Here is a 21,293-nt window from a genome sequence, read left to right as displayed (position 1 = left end):
ATAAGAGGTCACGTGCATTTTCACACAAGGATTGCCACGTTATTAAAGTATTATTATTATTTATTATTGTTTGTTAAGTGCTGGACCATGTCTTCGGGTATTGACAAGCATTAAATAAACCTTTTGCTTTCATGACACTGGGGAGGAATGCATATTTCAAACGAGAACTTGCTTTCTAACCCTGTTCCCTGCTTTCAGATATTGCTGGGCGTATTTTGCTCAAGGAAGACACAGACAGAAAGCAGCTAGAGGCTATCACAAAGACTCCAGGAACGTAAATATAATAGGGTCAAAGAACAGTATAATAGGATCCTTCTGCTATTTTAAAGTCAGCCAAATGTGACTGTAGCACCTAAAATTTGCCGTAAATTCTAGTATGACAACAAATCAGAATGTAGAACTACATCTCCTAAATGTGTAGGACAAAGAAATGCCAACCATTGGTCTGGGAAAAAAAATAAATAAAAAAAATCACAATCTGGCTAACACTCTACTGACGAGGAGTTTCAGGGTTCCTTTTTTATCCCCTTCTTGTTTTCTTTTTTATTTCTCTTTTTTATTTTCTTTCTTTTTTTTTTTTCCTTCTCTCTCTTTTTTGTTTTGTTTTGTTTTGTTTCTGGTAAACAAAGCAGCATTGCAGAGTTCTGCTAAGTGTTTTTTAAGTTGCGCGTTTGGTATTCCGTGGGGTCTGAGGTGTCACTCGCACACTAGAATATTGTGCAATTTATAATCATCACGGGCTAAGACTATTTCTTGGGTTTGATACTCCTGGTAGTTTTAAAATACTTTTAGCAGGAGTTTCTGGACACATACTACATGCCATGTTGTTTACTGACCCATAATCAAAATGCAGTGACCTTCTACCCTTTTTTTGCCCCTTGACCCATGCTGAATTCAATGCAGCCTTTATAAATTTGCAAATCCTTGGACGTAAAGGGGATTTGGTGAGGCTTTGTTCTGAAAGGATCCTAAAAGTTTGCATTTTTAATTAGACAAAGGTAAAGCAACAAACATTGGGAAATAAGATACTCTGCTGCACAGAGGTGATGGCTCTTAATTTCTAGGCTGGGGAACTACATCTTTAAAAACATAACCTGCAAACTGAAAAGCAGTTGCGAACATAGGAGATCAGGAGGTTATGAATTGCACCAAATTAGCAATGTGGTACAAATCACTTTCATGACGTAAGGGATGGCCAGGCCACAATCTTCCGGCGCTCCTCATCTCCAAGGACCTTGTGTATCCTGGTGACCCGGGAAGAGGGGAGAGTCAGCGATTTGATCTGGAGCTACAGCCGCACTCCCTTATCTCCTTTGCTATCAGTCAATTTAAAGGATACCCTAATTACGATGGTGATAAAACAATGCCCACTTATGTGTGCTGAATAAATAAAGAATGTTTACAGCCCCGGAATGTTTCAATTCCAATTAAACGCTATCAAAGGATCCCCCCCTTCTCTCCCTCGTTCACTCCCTCCCTTTCCCCCCACGACTCCCTATTTACCTTGTTGGTTGTAATATAGCCCTATGAAATAAACCTGCCTTCCAATTTGCTATTAAGGCCACACTGGGGGAGGGGTAGAAGGGGGCGGGTGTGAGACAACACGCTCTCTCGGTCCCACAATTACTTGGGTCTCCTACATTTATTATTTTTTTTCTTTTTAAAAATTGGTTTATTTTTTAATTGGCAAAGGCGTGATGATGCGGAGAAAAAGGTCCTTCAGGATCCTGCTCCAAAAACTGGCCGGTGCAGTCGGGCTGAATTAATCCGGCGCCCTTGGGTGCTGGAAGAGAGGGCTGTCCCCCACCCCCCGGGGAGCGGTGTCCCCACCGCTCCTCTTCCCTCTGCGGCTGGGAGCCCTGGAAACAGGAGCCTGAAAATGCATCCCGCTCACTAAGACACAAGGATCATTTCAAATATTCATTGTATCAGCAAATCTCATCATAATCAGATTAAAGCAAGGTTTCGGGGGGAATTGCCTGTGCGGTTGGGTGCCAAACACCGACTGGACTACAAAGAACAAGGAGAACGTGTTCCCCTCCCTTGCTTTGGTCGCGCAGGGGGAAAATTGAAAAGTTGCAATTTTTTTTTTGTGAGAAAGGGACACTTAAGAAAGCTGTGATTCTCCATTCCACCCTGGGTAGCACGTTTCTCTGGGAGGATGATTCCCTTTAAACTTTACGCTTAATATTTCTTTATGATCCTCTTATTTATTTGTTGATTTTAAACTCCAGATAGAAACGATTCCTGCTGTGGAATACACTGAGGTAGATTTTTCTCCATGCCAGTTTACTTCTAGTTCATCTCAGCTAAGACAACAGCTTTTCTACATTCAAGCTTTAAAATGTAGATTTCATTGAGTTGTCTGGGGTGAAATGTTTATATCCATTTGTGGAAGGGAGTGAGAAACTGAGTGCAGTTTCAGGTCTGCTAGATAGACGCAGGCCGGTTTCCTTTTGAAAGTTTAGACTTCCAATGCCCTCAATTCTACTGGCAGAATTAGGATGGACTTGGAGGGTCCTAAACGTGACCATTCACTAAGGCGGGGGGCTACAGCTTGCAGCAACGTGCTCGGCAACTTAATCTTACACTAAATAGAGCAGAGAGAGAAAAAGAATGGAATACAAACTCTCCCGACGTTTGTAGTCGCTTCCAAGGCTGACCGTGCATTTTCCAGCTGATGGGAAAGTGTGTGTTTTGGAGCAAAAAGGAGAGAAGGTAAGTGTCCTTGCGTCCGCCACTTCGGGTAGAGACAATGAAAGAACAAAGGGAACCACTTCTCTGTGTGAACATTTCACATTTTCCTTCTCCGTTCGAGTCTCACTGCGATGGGCTGGCGGGGGGACTCGCTTCAACTTTACCTTGGGAGGCTGTGCGGCGGTGACGGGGGTACCGGGGACGGCCAGAAAGTTGCGGAGCGATTTAAACACCCCCCCGTTTGCCGCCGGGGCGGCCGCCGCCGTGTCGGCTGCCAGCAGAAGTTGTGGATTTCATGGCTCGGAACTCACCGGAGAGTCACCGCCACGGCGAGCCGCGGCGGGGTGGGGAGCGGGGCCGTCCCGGGAGCCCCCGCCGCCCCCGAGCCGGGACCCCGGTGCGCGGGGTGTCCCCCGAGCGGCGGCGGGCGCGGGGAAGGAGGGATCTCCCTGGTAACTGGCGAGGCGGGGGAGGAAGCGGAGGTTAGGAGGCGGGGGGGGGGGGAGGGGGTAAATCTGCAATTATTTGCAAATCAAATAAATTGCATCAAAGCGCGGGTGGGGGCGGGGTTGTGTGCAAACAAACATCGCCGCCGCTCGGCGGAGAGCTCGGGGCGGCGGGCGAGCAGCTTCGCCGCCAGCCGTTACAAAGGGCGGCGGGCAGGGCAGGGCAGGGCAGGGCCGGGCCGGGCCGGGCCCCGTCCCGTCCCCCGGGAGCGCCGGCAGCCTGGGCCGGGCCCGGGCCGCGCCCCCCGGGTGCCGGCAGCCGGTGCGAGGGCAGCGCTGCGGCGGCCCCGCCGCGGGGGCTCCCGGCCGCTGACCTTTCACCCCCCCCGCTCGCCGCTTCCTTTGCCGCCCGACCACTTTCCTACCCACAACTCCCCGCGCCGGCCGCGCTCGTGCCGCGCTCGAGCCTCCCGCCCCGCCCCCGCCAGCCCGGGAAAGCCCGATGGCGGCGGCGCCGGGGGGAGCGCCGCGGGGCGGGGCGGGGCGGTCCCTGCGGCGGCGGGAACGGCCGGGGGCGGGGGGGGGGGCTGGGGCGGGCCCCGCCGCCTTTGAACGGGGCGTGAGGTGCCCGGAGAGGCGTGTGGAAACGCTTGGGTTCACCTCGCGCAGGGCGGCGGGGCTCCGGGGGATCCCCTCAGCGGCCGTCACTGCCGGGGGGAGACCCACGGGGAGGAGGGAAAGGGTCCCGGGGACCCCCTGAGTGAGGGGAGACCGGAGGGGTGCGGGGCAGAGAAGGCGTTTGCTGGGGCTGCGGGGAGGGGGAGTCCTTATGGATGGGGGGGGCTGACGTCCCGGTCTGCCCGGGCCTGGGGGGAACACGAGGCGCTGGGAAGAGGATTTGCCTGTTGAATATTGCTGGTGGACGTTAATCTCGTGCTTTAAAGTACCTTGTCAGTGGCTTTAAGGAAATCAAACGTGACATTAATCAAATCACACAAATGTAAACATTTATAAGTTTAATCCTAATATTATGCAATTATTTAAATCAAGCCGTGGTTTTTCCTCAGCGTTGTGTTGTAGCTCCTGCTCTCGTCCTCACATGCTTCGAGTTTTCCAGTGGATCCTGGTGTCTCGTTTCTTGCTTGATGGTGTTTTTCATGTGGCGGCTAGAAACATGCCATCCCGCTGCACGGGGGATCGCAGGCGGCGAAGTAGGCAGCGCGGGAGTTTGAAATCGCTCCCTCTCTAAGCCTGTCAAGATTAAAAATCAGTGCACTTTGCGTGAATTTGAGGACAAAACCCTCACATCATACCGTGCGTTGGTACTGGTTTAGGGTTTTTCTCCCCGTGTGTGTGAAGCGGCGGATCACGCCCGCGTGGAAACTCGAGGAGTCTCGGGTGGCTGAAACACGGAGAAGTGCTTTTGCAGCCTTCGTGGGGTTTTGAGGCAAAGTGACACGTGAAAGTCCCACTAACCGCGAGTAGGTGAGGAGGAACAGAAGGAAAGCGGGAACGCGGTGCCCTGCGTCGGGGCTTGGTGGGACTGAGGGCCGCGGGTGCGCTCGGGGGGGCTCGCAGCGGGTCGGAGGAGCTCGAGCAGGAGGGAGCGGGGTCGGAGGAGCTCGAGCAGGAGGGAGCGGGGCCGGAGGCTTCGCACACGCAGCTCTGGGCCGGCTCGGGAGGGCTGCCGGGGCAGGGCGGCTTCGCGGGGAGGCTGCCGGCAGGCCACGAGGGCGAGGCTCAGGAAGGGCGACGATGGCGGGTACCCTGCGAAGCGGCCGCAGCCGAGGGCTGTTGGCCTCTCTCCGCCTCTGTCCTCCCTCTCGGTGCTTGCCGTTCCCCTCTCCCGGCGGCTTCTGCGGCAGGGAAAAGGGGATTTGGGGGTCAGGGAGGAGAACAATGCTGAGCTGTCTTTTGTGTGCAGCACCGTCCCCTGAAGGGAAGAAGCCAGCACTGCAGCGCCCGGGCCGGGGCGCGTCTGTAGTGCTGCCTCCTCTCCTGCGGGTAGTGCTCATGGCATGCGAGGGGACGGGCGGCCGCGGGGCCGGTGGCAGGAGGTCGGGGGCAGCCGGCGGAGGGGTGAGGGCTCCCATAGGCCGGCCTGCCCGCACCGCCGACCCCGGGATAGGCTCGGGAGAGGGGCTGGCAGCGGGCCAGGCGGGCAACCCCACTCGCCCTCCAGCACGCTTCACGCCGGGGGCGGGAGAGTTTGGGGGTGAGCGGCTGAGAGAGTAAACCTGTGGGTGCCCTCGGCAGCGCGTCGCCGAACTGGCAGGCTTGCCTGGGGGATTTCAAGGGTGAGCGAGGGTCTCCCGCCGGCGGGGCGGGCTCCGGGCAGGCTGCCGTAGCTAACATGAAGGGGCCGCCGGGGCCGTGCCGGGAGCGCGGTGCGAGCCCACCGGCAGCGGTCCGCGCTCCCGGCACAGCGGCGTGCCAGGCGGCAGGAAGCGGCGGGAGCGGGAGCGGGGCCGGGCGGCGGGGCCGGAGGAAGCGCAGCCGGGGCTCCCGCTCCTCCAGTCTCTCCCCATTGTTCCCCGGCCGCCTCTTTTCGCGCCGCTTTCTGTCGGCGGGGCTTGCTCGGCCAGAGCGAGGGAAGGAGAGAAGAGCTCCCGCCGAGCCGGGCCCCCCGCACGCCGGTGTACTCGCAAGCAGCAGCTCGGGGGGGGTCCGGCAAGAAAACGGGTACGAGAGTAGAGAGGAATCTTTAGAAGTGCCATCCACTGAGGGAGCTCCTGTGAGGCTGTAGCTCACGTGTTACTTGAAAGGTAAAAAAACCAAAAAACACTACCGCAATGGCTTTGTACATAAAGTAACATCTCTTTGTGGGTGGATTTTAGAACAGGATTTCTTTAAGAAATCAGGAGAAACTGCCGCGATCCACTGGATTTGTAGTAATAAATGTAGCCAAAGAGAATTCTGGAAGGAACTTGTCTTAATGGTCTGCTTATAAAAATGAAGATTAATCTTATCCTGTTTTTCAAATAAGCACCATGATGTTTGCGTTCCCCACCCCCCCAAGTGATTGTTATATATTGGGTTAAGATTTTTAAAGATTAGTTTTACTGAAAAAGTGTTTGTTGTCTCTTTCCCCCTCCTCCTCCCCCCTCCCGCAGATATATAGAACTTAAATTGTTTTGCTACGTCATTTCAGACCTGAACTTTCTCATGTATTTACATAGAGGAAGAATTGACTAACTTGGTGTTCAAGAAAATTTCCAACAAGTGCCCTTGGTCTTCTACGGGAAAAAAATGGCTTTGCACGTTGTTTCTGGAAGATAAAATTAAAATTGATAGGACTTATATCTGTGATGAGCAAAGAATTTCTAGAGAACTAGTTATTTTAAGAAAATCCTTTATAGGAGAGCTGCTATTATTTTTTAGCAAGTTATCTCTGAGTGCGTGAGAGTTTTTTATTTAAGATTAAAAGTGACGTCTAGATTTTTTCAAAATTATGTGTATCGCCAAGAAATTAACATTGTCCATAGATCGTCAGCAGCAAATAAAAGAATTATGTTTATGGATATCACCTAGCTGAAAATAATTCTGAAGTGACTTTCCTCCCCCCACGCACACTTGGGAAGTTGCATGCTTGCAGTCATTGTTTAAGATAATACAGTTTGGGGCTTCTCTTTCACTCTTTGTAAACTTGCAGGCTTTTGTGTGGGTCTCTTCCAAATAAAAGCTCAATTCAGTTTAGACGGTAAAAAGCATCCACGTTACTCGAAAACTGAAGCTGCACGTAATATTTAATGGGTAAACGCCACCCTGGTAATATCTAAAGGCATTAACTTTAAGATCGAGGGAGCAAAGATTTTTGTTTGGGTTTTGTTTGTTGGGTTGGTTTTTTTTTGTTTGTTTGTTGTTGTTGGGTGTTTTTCTTTTTTACTTGAGAATTCCGGAGATACATTTACTCTTGATTGCTGCTTGACAATTTTCAAAAGGTAACTACAGATTTATAAAGCATCTTTCAAACGAACATTTAATGCTCTTGTATCTACTAAATCAATATATCTCTATATGAAAACTATTTTATTTAAAGGGAAGAAAAAAAAAAGTCAGGGAGAGACTGTTATCATTCTTCGTTGCTCTTTATTTTTGTATTTGTGAGGAATGTCTTGACCTATTTAATATATTAAGTTTTTTTTTTTTTTTTCCCACAAAGCAGCATTGTTGTTACTTTTAATTGGGAAGTACCACGACGTAAAAATTACCCACATTCCCGACTCTGAAGTACCATAGCAAGATTGACAAAAAGTGATCCCAGGCTTGCGCGCTTAATTCGCCAGGAATGTTAAGCTTCCCAGATACACTCTATGTGGTCAAGTTAGACTTTTGCTCTTAGGCAGTTTTTAATGGTCCAAGTCGTACCTAGAGGAAACGTATCCGTGTATATATATGTGGAATTGAAATCAAACGGTAACCAGCAGTGGGAACGGGACTCACTGATCGAAAGACCTTTTTCCTTTTTTTTTTTTTTTTTTTTTTTTTCTTCTTATTGCATTTGGCAACCTCTTTCAGAGACACAATACAATTAATTAACATATTCTGGGGCGTGTTTTTGAGATTGGGAAGTGTGGTGGCCCCTTGTTGAGAAGAAAACACTTTAAATAAAAAGTAACATTGTTTTGTCCAAATGGTACTGGGAAAAGCAGAGTAGTAGTGCTTATCCAGCCCGTGGATGCGGTTGATTTACTCCAATTTGCTTTAGCATATAGCAAAACAGCTTTTCCTTTCCCACGCCTATATTAGATGTTTTGTTTATACAAATGCATCTAAAATAGGTCTGTATTTAAGATATCTGATGGCAAATTCAGCATGTCGTTTCTGGTATTTAATGTGTATATCGAAATCAAATAAATGTGACCTGTGACACAACACAGTATCACAACACAACAAACGTGAAAAAAGGCTATTAATTTATATGGAATGTTTATATGAATCCTACATATGGAGGTATGCCTATAGAAGAAAAATAATCTGAGGCTTGGCTTGGGAGTAATGCTAGTTAATGTAATTTAATATAAATGTATTTAATAAAAATCCAATTAATTAATATATACCTCATAAAAATCCAAACTTTGAAATTAAGTATTCTTTGAAGAAAAGCTCTGCATTACATTTAAGTTGGATGTAATCTAAATTCCAGAGTTTACTAACCCAGCTTTTCAGGGCTTAACACAGCATTAATATTCAATATGGTATACTAGAAGTTTATTTCAGATTCTTTTGTATCATACTGTAATTATCATTACTTTGACTTGACTCATATAAAAACGTGGTTAACATTTCAATGCCTTTTTAATGTAGAGAATTATAAATTAACTGTCACATTTAAATCTTTAACTTCTATCACTTAGGGAGCATTAAATCTTTAAAAAGGAAATAATCACTGCACTTAAAAACATCATGTGCTAGGATTCCTTTATTTTGAATACTGGTTTGAGATTGTTCAGTCGAAGAAAATCCCTTGTTTCATGCTTACTATAAACCTTAGTCTGAAATTAACATTTAAATGCCAATGTTAGTAACAAGCAGTACTTGAAAACCACCAATTTTATCCACTGCTGCTGGCTAAGTGGAATTTACCGGAGTCTCCAAAGGTGATAATACAATAAAAAGTAAGAAAATGCATACAATAGTTGGTGGAATTACTTCCCCCTTTTTTTGCAGTCGAAAGAATTACCAAATTTGTAATTAGGCTGGCACAAAAGAAAATAGCTCAACATATGAAGAGGCACGGTGTCCAGGAGGTGCACTGACATGATGTTTGATGGTGCTACCTGTACTTGCATGACATGTAAATATAGAGTATGTGAACTCCCAGTCAAGAAGCCACTACATGTTACATGTTGAAACTTTTAAGTTATTCTGTACATTGCATTTGGATAGGTGTTAAATACACATTTGAGCAGTGTATCAAGGAATAGGAGGGAAAAGAAAACTTCACCCTTTCTCAGTATAATTTAAGAGTAAGCATGTAAAGATACATTTACATGTTTAATATGGGTTATGTAGACACGTTATATTCTTCATAATTGAACATGGATAGAAATAATCTGTTGGATCTGAGGCAGACTGTCACTTAAAACACACCGTGTGCAAAGGTCAACATACAAGAGTTGCATTTTATTTTGTGTAAAGTGGCCATTTTGCTGCTCCCTTCCTAGAAATGAAGCAAATGCCCACGACTAGGATGTATTTCAGTGACAATTTAAACCCACATAAACAAAAGGCAGACAAGCATCAATGTATTTTAAATGGGTAATTGGGAGATGTAGTACTCTACCTATTGAGTATCACTGAGTTACTGCCATTTTCCTGTTTTCAGTTGCATCTGTTCAGCTGCAGCATGTATCGTTGTGCACAGAGGTAAAGACGCAATCTGAAAATAGAGTAAAAATTGCTATAAGAAATTTGCTTTCTGGAAAGAAGTGAGTTTCTCTACTTTACAGCTCCAAGTCCTGATAGCAAGTCATGTTTTCTAATCTGGTATACATTTTGTATAAAGTGTACGCTTTTTCTGTTATTCCTGGAAGACTCTTCTGCTGATTATAACCAACTGGTAATGCAGTTTTGTAAAGAAAGACTTTTTCTTGTTCAATGCTGTGTTTTATTTGCTAAATTTACCAGATTATTTTGCATGTTTTAGAAAAGAAACTAAATAGTGAAATATAAAGGAAGCATTCAAAAATGTTGGAATTATTATTGGAACTGATTAATTGATAGTAAAAATCTAAGGTGAATACCTCTTTGTTTTTGTTATTGAAGCTAAAGTGCTATGCACTGATGTTTGTTAACATTTTCTTGAGGAATTTCTCCAACTTGTACAAACAACTTGTACTGGGAGAGTATAATTTTCTTTCAGTTATACATTCAGTCTATTTTTAAAAGTATCTAAAATCCCCAAAAAAGAAAACATGTAATCTTCTTGTACATTTCTCATAATCTAACTTCTTTAGCTCCTGGGTTTTGTAGATTCCTTTTAAGAGAATTGGATTTTCTCCTTGCATTTAGATTAACAATGAAATTATTCATTCCTACTCACTGAATTATATTCCTCTCTAATTATTTTAATCTCTTATACATCACTATAAGAAGGACAGGCTTCTTTTTTAAAAAAAGAAAATTGGCCTTCTGTGTCATGTCAGTGCTCATTAAATACTACAATCATAAGAACATATATGCTACAAGATTTTGTGTTCTGATTCCATAGCTGTTATAGGCTTAGTGTTTGCAGTATTTATTTAGTGGTAATGCATTTCTTTTCCTATTTTGCATTTCAAAGGTCTTCTCTAAATGATTGCTTTACCAAACTATCAAGAGGTTATGTAATTTTTTCCATCAAATATTACACAATACCATCAGGTGGTAGTCATGGAGTTTCTTTCAGTCCATATACATTCTTTCTATAGAAATAATTAAACAGAAATCCATAAAAAAGACAACAAATGTTTCATTAAATAATTGAATGTATTAGGCTTGGTTAATTTTGACCAATGCAAAATTTCAGGCTGTTCAATACTGAGCTGGTGTATTACATGGTGTGAGATTAAAATATTTTTATTTGAAAACCATACATTAGTTTTTTCATGACTATACTCTTGTTGCCATGGTGCAGCTTTAATCAAGTTGTTGCAAAGTGATTAACTTTTTCTTTGGTGATGCTTCTCTGTAAAACTAAAAATTGAGCCTTAAAATAGCTAACATTAAAAAAAAAAGAAAAAAAAAAGAGAAAAAGAAAAAAAGAAGACCTGGGAATTGTACTAGTTGCTTTTCAAAGAAGAAATCACAGGAAGACCTTCTAAAGGAATTAAAAAAATAAAAGCTTTGAGAAAAATTTACAATTGTTTGTTACAAGTTTTATTAAATATATAAATTCATCAAAAAATTAAAATACATTTAACAGATTTTCACTTTAAAAGGATATTTATTTTAATTTACCTGTCAGGGAAATAAAACGACAGATTTGCTCCTCTACCATGATTGTTTTTACTTTTTTTTTTGGGTCAGGGTTAACAGAATAATTGAGAATGCTTTTTAAATTAGATGTCATTTTCTTGACAAGAATGAAGAAGGGCTGGGACACTGTATCTATCAGATTCAAATAAATTTGTGGTTTTTTTAAAATCACATTTAAAAATAAACACATTGGGATATATTAATTGCTTTATTTCCTTAGAAAGTAATTGCTTGCCCCTGCAAATTTCAGGGTATTTTTACAAGCTTTAAAAGTAATAAAAATAGTGTTGTAAGTATGTTTTATAATATTAATAGTTTTATGTTCCAATTATATTCTTCATTGTTGAGATAGGACAGTTGCATGTGGGGTAGGTTTGTGCTGGTTTTTTTTGAGAGCAAGCTCTGAATGATTTTACACAAACAGAAACATTCTGCTTTCTCATCCTCCCCGCTCCCATTTTTCACATGTGCCTTTAAAATGCCTAAACTCTTAAGGATATTGAAACATGCATATACAGAGAAATGTTTAGAATGTGTCTCAAATGGTTGCGTTAATCGCGTGTTTGGCTGGGCCCTTCATCTACGAAGCTACCTTCATCCTTCCTTTTTTGCCTGCCCTCCATTCTTCCTCTATCTAAGTAATTTCACTTAAAACTTTCAAGGAGAGAAGAGAGCTTGACCCAAGATAGCTTGCATACGAACTGAGATGTCTCTAGGGGGTGGAGAATTGTGCACCTCCCACCTCTCTGCCACATCGCCGTTTGTTATACTCCCGCACACAAGTGCAGATGTTTTACTAGTTAACAATGTTTAAAATATAACCTGCATATATATAGGTCTAGGTAGCAACATGTCCAGGAATGTACATAATTCAGGAGTGATTTGCACAGATACCATATCAGCTAAGCTGGCCTTGCAAAATCATAGCCCCACACAAACTCTGCTTCTCTGCCTTTTAGCAAGATAATGATAAATCAATGATATCCTCCTTGTCCAGCACCAAATAAATACATACATAAATAAATGCTGGCCCTGGGGCAAGTGACTGAGCAGAATTTTGCAAGGCTGCATTTAATTTCTCTGTGCTCCTAACAATCACCACAATCAGTTCCTTCTGCTACAGGCATACCTGCTTACAATGGAGAATTGAACAGTCTGAGATTTTCCTCTCTGACGACCACCTCATCTCTCCTCCTAGTGTGTTTTTATTTCCCCCCCCATATCTTTAATTGAAGGAGACAACAGAATTAGAATTGTTTTACTAAAAAAAAAAAATCACTCAAGCTTCTAGAAAGGCATATCCACCTCTAAGTCAAAGTAGGGAACAGCTGTGCTGGCGAGCGTTTGGTTTTGTGTCTGTGGCCTCCCTGGTTTCTCTGTATCGTCTTCTATTCAGCATCACTTTCGCTGCTCTGGCAGCGACAGCCACGCAGCGCTGCATCCGCGCCACGCGTTTTGAGGGAGAAGGGAGAGCAGGATTAATAATGCATTGGTTTTGCAGCCCCATCGAAGGGAAAAATAAACAAAATAGTAAAAGTTGCGGTGAGGGCAGGGAGGTGGCGTAATAGCGAGAATGCATTAGTTCTGCAGGCAGACCGAGGGGATATAAACAGGATAATAAAAGTTGGGAGCGGGAATGCATTAGTCCTGCAGTCACATCAGGGGGAAAATAAACAAGATAGTAAAAATGATTTCTGCGGGGCGGGAAGGGAGGGCGGGAATGGGGCGAGTCCTCCACCCAGCCTTCCTGAAGGGGGCATGAGCGGAGTGACAGCGCGGGTGGGAGCGGGGCGCATGTCTGCCGCCTCCCCGCCCCCCCGCGCACCGAGGGGAGGGGGGCAGCAACAGGCCCGGCGGACGCTCGCCCGGGCTCGGGAGGGAGGCGGTTTCGCACCGGCTGCCCCGAGGCGCGCCGCGCGGCCCGGCCGACGGCCCCGGCGTGGAGGTCGCGGCACGGAGCGCGTTGGGGTTAGGCCAGCCGGGGGGAGGGCGAGATGGCTCGCCCGGGGGACGGAGAGTGGCAGCAGGTCGAGGTGGGTGCCCGGGCGGGGGCAGGACGGGGGCGGGACGGGCCGGGCCCGCAGCCGCCCGGCAGCCCCGGCTCTTCCGGCGCGCGAGGGGCGGGCGGGCCTGCCGGTGCGCGCGCTCTCGCGCACGCTCTCTCGGCGCGGCGGTTGGAGCCGGGGGGCGGGGGGGGGGGGGGGGGGGGGAGGGAGGGGGGCGGGGGAGCGCGCGCTCAGCCGCGACTCACGTTCCAGGGGCGGCTCGTGAACCCTCGCGAGGAGGCCCGGGCCGAGGCCTCCCGGCTGGGGCGCGCGCTGCGCCTGCGCGGCCGCCCTCGCTGCCCGCCCTGCCCGCCCGCCGGGGGGTGTCCTCCTCAGCGCCGGGCTGCCCTGCCTGCTGGCCTGGCTGGTACAGCCCGGCCCCTTGGTCGGGCGCGGGGCGTGAAGAGGCTCTGAGCCTGCGGTCATGGGCCCTAAATCATTGCCGTGGCGGCGGTGGCGGCGGCGGCGGCTGAGTGACTGAGGGGAGACACCGCCGGGGGTGGGGGCAGGCAGGGGGTGAAGCGTGTGTGTTGTTGACGACGGTGTTTTTAACCCTTAGATGGTCTCTAGCGAGCCATTGCTGCTGCCTGTGTCACTGGAGGGCGAGTTCTCCAATAGCATGAAGGAGATGATCGGCGGCTGCTGCGTGTGCTCCGACGAGAGGGGCTGGGCCGAGAACCCGCTCGTCTACTGCGACGGGCATGGCTGCAATGTCGCAGTGCATCAAGGTGAGTAGGCAGGCGAGTGCCAGCTCACCCGCCCTGGCCTCCAGCCTCACTGCTTCCTCCTTGATGTCCTTCCCTTCAGCCTAGTTTGTCCCTCTCTCTGTCCTCCTCCCTTGGCCGTTTTTCTCCCCCTCTTCTTTCCCTCCCGCCTCCCAGCTTCTTCTTGTCACCCATGAAGCCTGTTTCTAGGGCCACGTGCTTTCTGATCTGACCTGTCCTGTCATACACTGCCCTTCCTGTCTGTCTGTTTTTTGCCTCACGTAAGACTTCTGTATTCTGACTTGCTATATTACGGCTATGAGAAAGTAATAACTTCCCTTCAAGGTTTTTTCCCATGCCTCTTTCCCTTGTACTTCTGTGTTTATGCTTTTCAGTCCGCCTTTGCGCCTGGTTAACAAGCTCAACTGCAGCAGTTCAAAGACTACCTAAAACTCCTTCCCTTTGCAGAACTTCTTACTAATATCTGTTCTGGCAATTGTTGCTATATTTCTTTTTTCTAGACTCGATCCAGGTGTCCCTGCCTTTCCCAAGTTAGAAAAAATTACTTGAAGGACAGCCAGTAGATGTGGAGGGTGTGGGATTGGAAGAGAGCAGTGTGTAGAAAAGACTTAGCTGTCATGTGATTTCTTCTTTTGCCTGTCTTTCCTTGAATGTCATTTGGCTGATGTTTCCTGGTAGGTGAAGAGACTTCCTGTTGTGGTTCTGCAGGGGGAGTGTGCTAGTTGGAATGGCTGATGTCTGGATTTGTTTGGATTAGTGGAGGCTGGTTGGTTGGTTTCCAGCTCAGGAACTGGCGTGTTCCCTGTGTGTGCGATTGTTTTGTTTCTGTCAGTGGGTTGACCCTTCTTGTGAGAGCAGAGGGAGAGACTGGGTTCTGCTGCTTATATTGTAAGAAAGGAAGTTACGATGACTTTTGCTTTATGGTAGCAGAGTAAGGAATAAGATGGTAGTTTCTCTGTATCAACTGCTGAGCAGTCATATGAACTCCGTGACAGGCTCTTTGACTCCTAGATGGTGAACAAATTGGAGGAGACAGAAAATCCTAAATTCAGTTCATTAGTCTGAATGCCTTGTGCATGTGAAAATACTACTAATGTATGTCTCATGCTTGTCCTTAAATTGTGTTGTAGGTGATACAGTATCTGTTTCAGCTGCTTTGTAAACTGACAAGAAATAATGAGAAATAGTACTCGTTTAAGGAGATCTGCAAAATGATTCAGTTATTCTTGTTAATGTTGGTTTAAATGCAGAGCTGGCAGGATCTGTGGAATCAGTCTGGTTTTTGAATCAATTTTCTGTTGGCTTAAGAGCCTGGTATTGTTAACCAGTAAGTTAACTCTGCTTTTACGGAATCTTACGAAAATGAACGCTTAAACATGAAGTCATACCTTCAGCCGTTACTTTTGTATCATCTTGGGCATCTTCCTTTGCATCTAGAGGCTTGCTAATATTTTCAGAATTTGACAATAGCAGCAGCTGGAGCTGAAATAGCGAGAAGAAGAAAAGTCTATTTTGGGAAGTATTCCTGATACAGAGACACACTTCAGTAAACTGGGTACAAGAATACTGATGATGATGATGTTGTTGTTATTATTATTTCCAAATCTGAATTTGAACCTGTCAGGAAGTGTGCAAAGTACTGCTTCTTCTAACCAATAGCTGTGGTAGAGGTCTTGAGAAAAGAACTGTATGTTTTGATTTACTGTGTCGCTGATGCTTTATGTTTTGGGTTTGATGTGTCATGTGAAGGTGGTAGAGGAAGCATGTTCACTCCTTCTGTAATCTGTCTGTAGTAAAAGTATTAGTCCTTATGGTTAAAGCTGGTACTCCTTATTTGAAATTATTACACATGAGATTATTAACAGGATTTTTTGTTATTATAATTACTTCTAGTTCAGAGGGAACTTCAAGTGTTAAGTCATTGGCAAGTTGTGGAGGACAAAATCTCTTCATGTGTTTAAAGAAGCTTTGCGTAGTTGTGGAAGTATAAATCAAAGGAAGTTCTGGAACTCAACAAATAACATCACAGCATATTAGGACACAGACCTGTCATGGGCTTTTTTAGGCTGTAGGTGTACTCTGTCATATTTGCAGATATAAAAGTGCTTTGCTTCAACTTTGGTCTTTTTCCAGCTCCTGTTGCCTTTGGACCTAATTGCCAGCTCTGTCTCTGAGTTGCATTCTGTAATTAATTTCTTACTCAGCACTGTCTCTTGCTCATTTAAATATATGATTGCACAATTAAAGTCTCCCTCTTAGTTTCTAAAGAGGAATTCAAAGTTTTCCTCATCTGTCATTAATATAGATGGAGCTAAAACAAGATGTTTTTTCTCATGTTAAAGAACTTAATTGTACAATATAAAGAGCTTATCAAGGTAGTTTGACCTGTCAGTACTTGGATAATGTATTTGAAGATCTGACAACTGACCTTAATATGACTATGTATGTAATAGGAAATTATTTCATTGACTTCTGTGGAAGGAAAGGTATATAGGCCAGATGTTTTTTATACTGCTATTCCACTACTGTGTTTTTCCCTTCCACCTTTAGGCTAGCACAAAAGCAGTAGTATTTTTTATGTATACTAGAAGATACTAATTTGATTTCTACTTTCCTCTTAACCATTAATTTATCACTTTTTTTTTTTTTCCTCATTCCTCACTTAAACCAGATTTTCTTGTTTAAGTAACATGATTGTTGGAAAATATTGCATCAGATACAGAATTATCTTTTTGAGGAAAGTATTGGGCTTTTTATTGCTTATTACTAGTTGTTAAATGCATAAAGGTTTATTCACACATATACTCACAGCAATTGTGTTCCTGTATTTTCATTTGATCTCTAGTTCTTAAAATTTCTTGATCTGTGCATTGAAAACATGAGCAGTATTGCCAAGTCATTAAGCTGTTTTATAAGCTTCCTATCAAACTGCCTTTTTTTTTTTTTTTAATATACTATTAAAATATAAATGACAGTGTTAAAGAGAGACTTGCATGTCTCAGAATGTCTTCTCTAACGATTTATGTTGTAGTGTGGCTATCGTTGCAACTAATGCTAGCCCTAATACTCAGGTTAGTTTGTATTTACAGCTCCACATGAATTTTCAGAGGAAACGAAAAAAAAAAATTGTATCTTTGTTTCAGTTTATTCTGGATTTCCTACTTAAGTCATTTTACTTGTAAGGAGTAAGAGAACTTGATTGTAACTAAGTTTGAGTGTTTTATGACAAACTTGAATTTGTTAGTTGCTTTTAGTTTTCTCTTAAGACTTCACTATAAATTATGAGTGTTGTGTTTTACCTATTCTACTGGTAAAATAGTAGAAAAAAACAGATCACATACGAAACATGGCTGGTTTTAAATGGTTATATTACTTTTCAAGCTAATCAGTATTTTTTTAATGTAACAAATTTTGCATAACTTTTTAAGTGGAAGCTTATTATACTTAAATTAGTACATTGTGATGTGGTAGGATTTCATGTGCAATGTGTGATATCAGGTTGACTTATTGAAGTGATGTGAGATCAACTAATACTAAGCTTTTTTGGTAACATTCTTATTAGTGGTACTGTAGTGCTCCTTATGTTTGCTGAAATATTTTGTCTTGTTCAAAACAGCTTGCTATGGAATTGTTCAAGTACCCACTGGACCTTGGTTTTGCAGGAAGTGTGAATCTCAGGAAAGAGCAGCCAGAGTGGTATGTGCTTTGTTTATTAAGTAATGCTAATTATAATGTTTGTGTGGATAATACTTGCCCAAGTATCCCAGTAATAATAGAAAATATCTTTCTTTCGTAATTCTATCTAGAGGCTATTCAGAAAGACCTGATTTTTTTTTTTTTTAAATGGAAATAAGTAACTATCTCTTAAGTATTCTGACAATTTCTTTGGAGATGTGTTTAGATTATTTTCTTATCTATGGTGTGGGTTTTGTGTAATTTTGTCAGTTTTAATACTTATATAGTTAGGTACTGGAAAGAAATATGATCTGTGTCCAGTTTTCTTTCGCAGCAACTTTAGATTGCCAGTTGAAAGCTTCAGTCTAGGAACACTTAACAAATAACTAGTGTTCTTAATTTCCGAATGCAATACTTACTTGGAATGTGACATTTTAAATTGAAGAAACATTTTCTTTCTCTGTCTTTTTAATTTTTTATGGTAAATATTTGGGATTCAGATAATCCTTTTGAACAGTAACCAAAAAAAAGGAGTTTTTTTTTCTTGGTTATATGATGATTTCTTTTGGTCAGGCTAGTGTGTTACTAGATCAAGCTGCTTGATATCAGGCATTTTTAGAAAAAGTCACATTGCTCACTACTTGGCACTTTTTAGTTTGTCTTCCAGTAGGAGATAAAATGAGAGTATTTAGAAAGTCTAAGCTGTTCCATTGCCTCGGAAAACATTTTTCTTATAAAAATTGGAAGAGAAGGTGGTGCAGCATCTTAGAGCAGTGTGTAAACTATTTCTAACTATTTCATATGTAAAGACGAAGAGCCTGAGACCAAATTTTCAGTTACTGTTAGTGGGTGACAGAGTGTTTACATGAGCTGTTTGCTGTACCTTTTTCCCTTTCTAATATGAAGTAATATTGAAATGGTAGGATGACTTAATGTTGTGTGAATTTTTGGCACAGGACTGAAGAATCCTGTTCCTCTACTTTTTCCCATCTTGCAAGTGTTTTCATAATGACCTAGTAACCTAGACTTGGTTACTACTTCTGAAGCAGACCAGTTCATAGGAGCAAGAACAGATAGATTTCAATGTGCTTTCTGAATACTGACCAGCAGAAAATCAAAACCACTGCCCTTCCTAAAGAAAGGATGTTTCTTTTAGTTTCCTGGGAAGATCATCAGCAATGTAAAGTTTTAAGAGTAGCATTTTTTTGATGTTGCTGAGTTTGATATATAGAGGTTGACAGCAAAGGAAAAGATATGGGGAGGGAGGAGAAGTGGTGGCTAGAAGAATTTTTATGGTGTGTTATAGGGAATTCTCATCAGAATTTAGGATATAGTTATTTCTGGCTTCCCCTGACACAAGGAACGAAGGAGAATTGAAGTGAGATCTAAAATAAATGATGATAATTTTTTGAGTTTACAAAATAGAACAGTTTTGATAGGCATTATACTGCTTTTCTTTACTGTGGGAAGTTAAGAAGGAATAGTGATGAACTTAACTGAATTCTCTGCCTGGTGTGTTCTATTCTTGTTTCCACCTAGTTGAGTCTGTTTATGATACAGTTCAACAAGTTGATGACTGATCTTAAAAAAGCTTTTCATTTGTAATATAGCATAGGTTGAAATGGTTCTCAAGTGAAACTAATTGTGTGTGAGGTAGAACAGATTGATAACAGTTGGAGTTTGAACAACTTTTATGTTAGTGAATTAGAAACATGGTAGCTGTCTCTGAGGTGTCTTGGAGAAGCCCTTAGCATTCAAAATCTAAACTGAAGCTCTGACTTCAGCATGAAAACTGGAACTTCATTGTATCTTCATTCAAAGTCCATCAGTCTCAGAAGTTGTGACAGGCTTACTTGTAAAAGCAAACCTCCTTATCGTCATTGTAGGAGACTGAAGCTTAGTTTTTCTGCTGACCTTTTTGCCTAGAAACAAAACCAGAATTAAACTAACCATATGACATTGAATGTGCATCTACATACTTAGTTTTAATCTTTAAAAATACCTGAGTCTTGCACCCAAGGCATACTTTCCCTACTGCTGCTGTCTGCACTGTGTTTTTGGGGTGTTGTGGTTTGTCTTGAGTTTGTTTTGTTGATTTTTTTTTTTTTTTTTTTCCCCAGTTATGGGCAAGTAAATCCATTCTGGTAAGAGACCAGGATTTATTTCTTGCACTGAAGTTAGTCTTGCTTTAACAACTGAATGTAACAGACTAGCTCAGGAGCACGTAACTCAAGTAGGTGAGTCTCACCAGAGAATGTTGCTTAACAGCAGGTTAGAGCAGTTGGCTTCCTGTGTACTTTCAGCATTTGTACACTAATGTATACTCTGTTCCCTTTCTTTTGTGTGCTGGCACTAAGCTGGTGGATACTGCTTGTTAGTGAAAGTGGTGACTGTTTTTTTTCAGTCACTCAAGTCTCCTGGCTGATTGACTTCTGCATTTTTGATACTGAGGTGGTAGCCGGTGTCTTGGGTTTTGAATGGTCAATTGCTATTTGGAAACACAGTTCCATACCTGGCAAGTCATACTGAGTCTTGACTCTGGCGGGATAATGTTTTAAGTGTGTGTGAGACAAACTGCAATTTTTGTAAACCTGAACTGTGGATAATAGACATATTGAGGTGTTTGATGATTATTTTACATACCTTATAATCATGCATATGTAGTACATAATAAAAATAGAAGGTGTAATCCCAGTATGTGCTTTTTACAATCATTGTGTAAGTTTTTAACTATTACTTCAAAAGTCTTGGTGACTTGGGATGTGAATCTCTTGAAGATCGGTGGCAAGTGCTCCCAACTTTGCTTGTGTCAGCACCAGCTGTTATTACTCTGCGTATTGGGCCCTTGTGATGTCTTCACTGTACCTGAAGTTCTGAATCAAAAAGCAGGGTAGATACAGGTTGTTATAGGAAAAGTAGTATTGGGATCCATGTAGGGATGTGTAAGTATGAAGTACTATGTGAGGGTCTTTAGGTCCTGGTTTGGGAAATGGAATGATGCATATATCTTGTCCAGGGGCTGATAGTACTGTTATTAAAGAAAAAAAAAAGGCTAGAGAAGCTGAGTTTAGGAATTGTAGCACAACTGTTTTTGAAAAAGACTTTTTTCCCCCTGTCATTATGTGCCAAACATCTTTCTTGATGATCTTATTTGAAGAATGATTTAGTTATAGTATATAGAGGGATACAAATGGACAAAGTGTTTATGCTTTATTAAAAGCTACTTCTGTTCATGCTTATGAGGGAGCTGGAATAATCCATGTGATACAGAGACATCAGGCAGCCCAGACACATCCAACGTTTACACAAACAATTAGCTTGGTCAGGCTTATTAGCTACGTGTAGATGCTGGTCCTTGTGAATCCAACTCAATTCAGAGTGACCAGCAGATCTCAGTCCTGAACTTCTGTGTTACGATTTCAAGCAAGTTTCACTACCTCAAACGTGGCTCAGCTTGTGCATGTGAAGTCAGATTGCTTACAGCATTGCAAGTAAATTATGATGCTGTTGATCTGTTTCACTGGAACATGTGTATTAGAAGCCTGTCATTGTATCTTGATGAGTTTGGACTTCGTACAAATTAATCTAAAGTCATAAAAATGGTGTTTTTTTCCACTTGATATTTCTAAGTTAGGTGTTTTTTTTTCATGGGGTGGCTTCTGAAGTTGAATGCAATACTGGCCCAGAACTGGGTTGGCACATTTGTGCAGTGCTACAGCTGGTCTAATAAGCCACACCTGGATTTT

The 21,293-nt window shown here is 43.4% G+C and overlaps 1 protein-coding gene and 1 long non-coding RNA gene across 4 annotated transcripts in view; one reads left to right on the top strand and one right to left on the bottom strand.

The window, feature by feature from the left end:
* Positions 1–8,663: 8,663 nt before the first annotated feature.
* Positions 8,664–13,406, bottom strand: LOC127380530 (uncharacterized). The gene is made up of 3 exons (XR_007888517.1): positions 13,354–13,406; positions 12,408–12,537; positions 8,664–9,525 (listed from the first exon to the last, which is right to left on the bottom strand). It is a non-coding gene; the product is annotated as an uncharacterized LOC127380530 (long non-coding RNA).
* MLLT10 (MLLT10 histone lysine methyltransferase DOT1L cofactor) overlaps positions 13,092–21,293 on the top strand; it is a 118,486-nt gene continuing 110,284 nt past the window's right edge. Inside the window, exons 1-3 of one of the 3 annotated variants that reach the window (XM_051609630.1) lie at positions 13,092–13,135; positions 13,707–13,875; positions 17,489–17,568. In XM_051609630.1, coding sequence (XP_051465590.1) covers positions 13,097–13,135; positions 13,707–13,875; positions 17,489–17,568 — 288 coding nt within the window. In that variant the 5' untranslated portion in view covers positions 13,092–13,096. Of the gene's footprint in view, positions 13,136–13,706; positions 13,876–17,488; positions 17,569–21,293 lie in introns of those variants that run through there. The other 2 variants (XM_051609632.1, XM_051609633.1) reach the window with 2 other exon arrangements.

This window comes from Apus apus, chromosome 2, assembly GCF_020740795.1.
Source record: "Apus apus isolate bApuApu2 chromosome 2, bApuApu2.pri.cur, whole genome shotgun sequence".
NCBI lineage: Eukaryota > Metazoa > Chordata > Aves > Apodiformes > Apodidae > Apus > Apus apus.
This window is presented reverse-complemented; position numbering and strand designations above follow the sequence as displayed.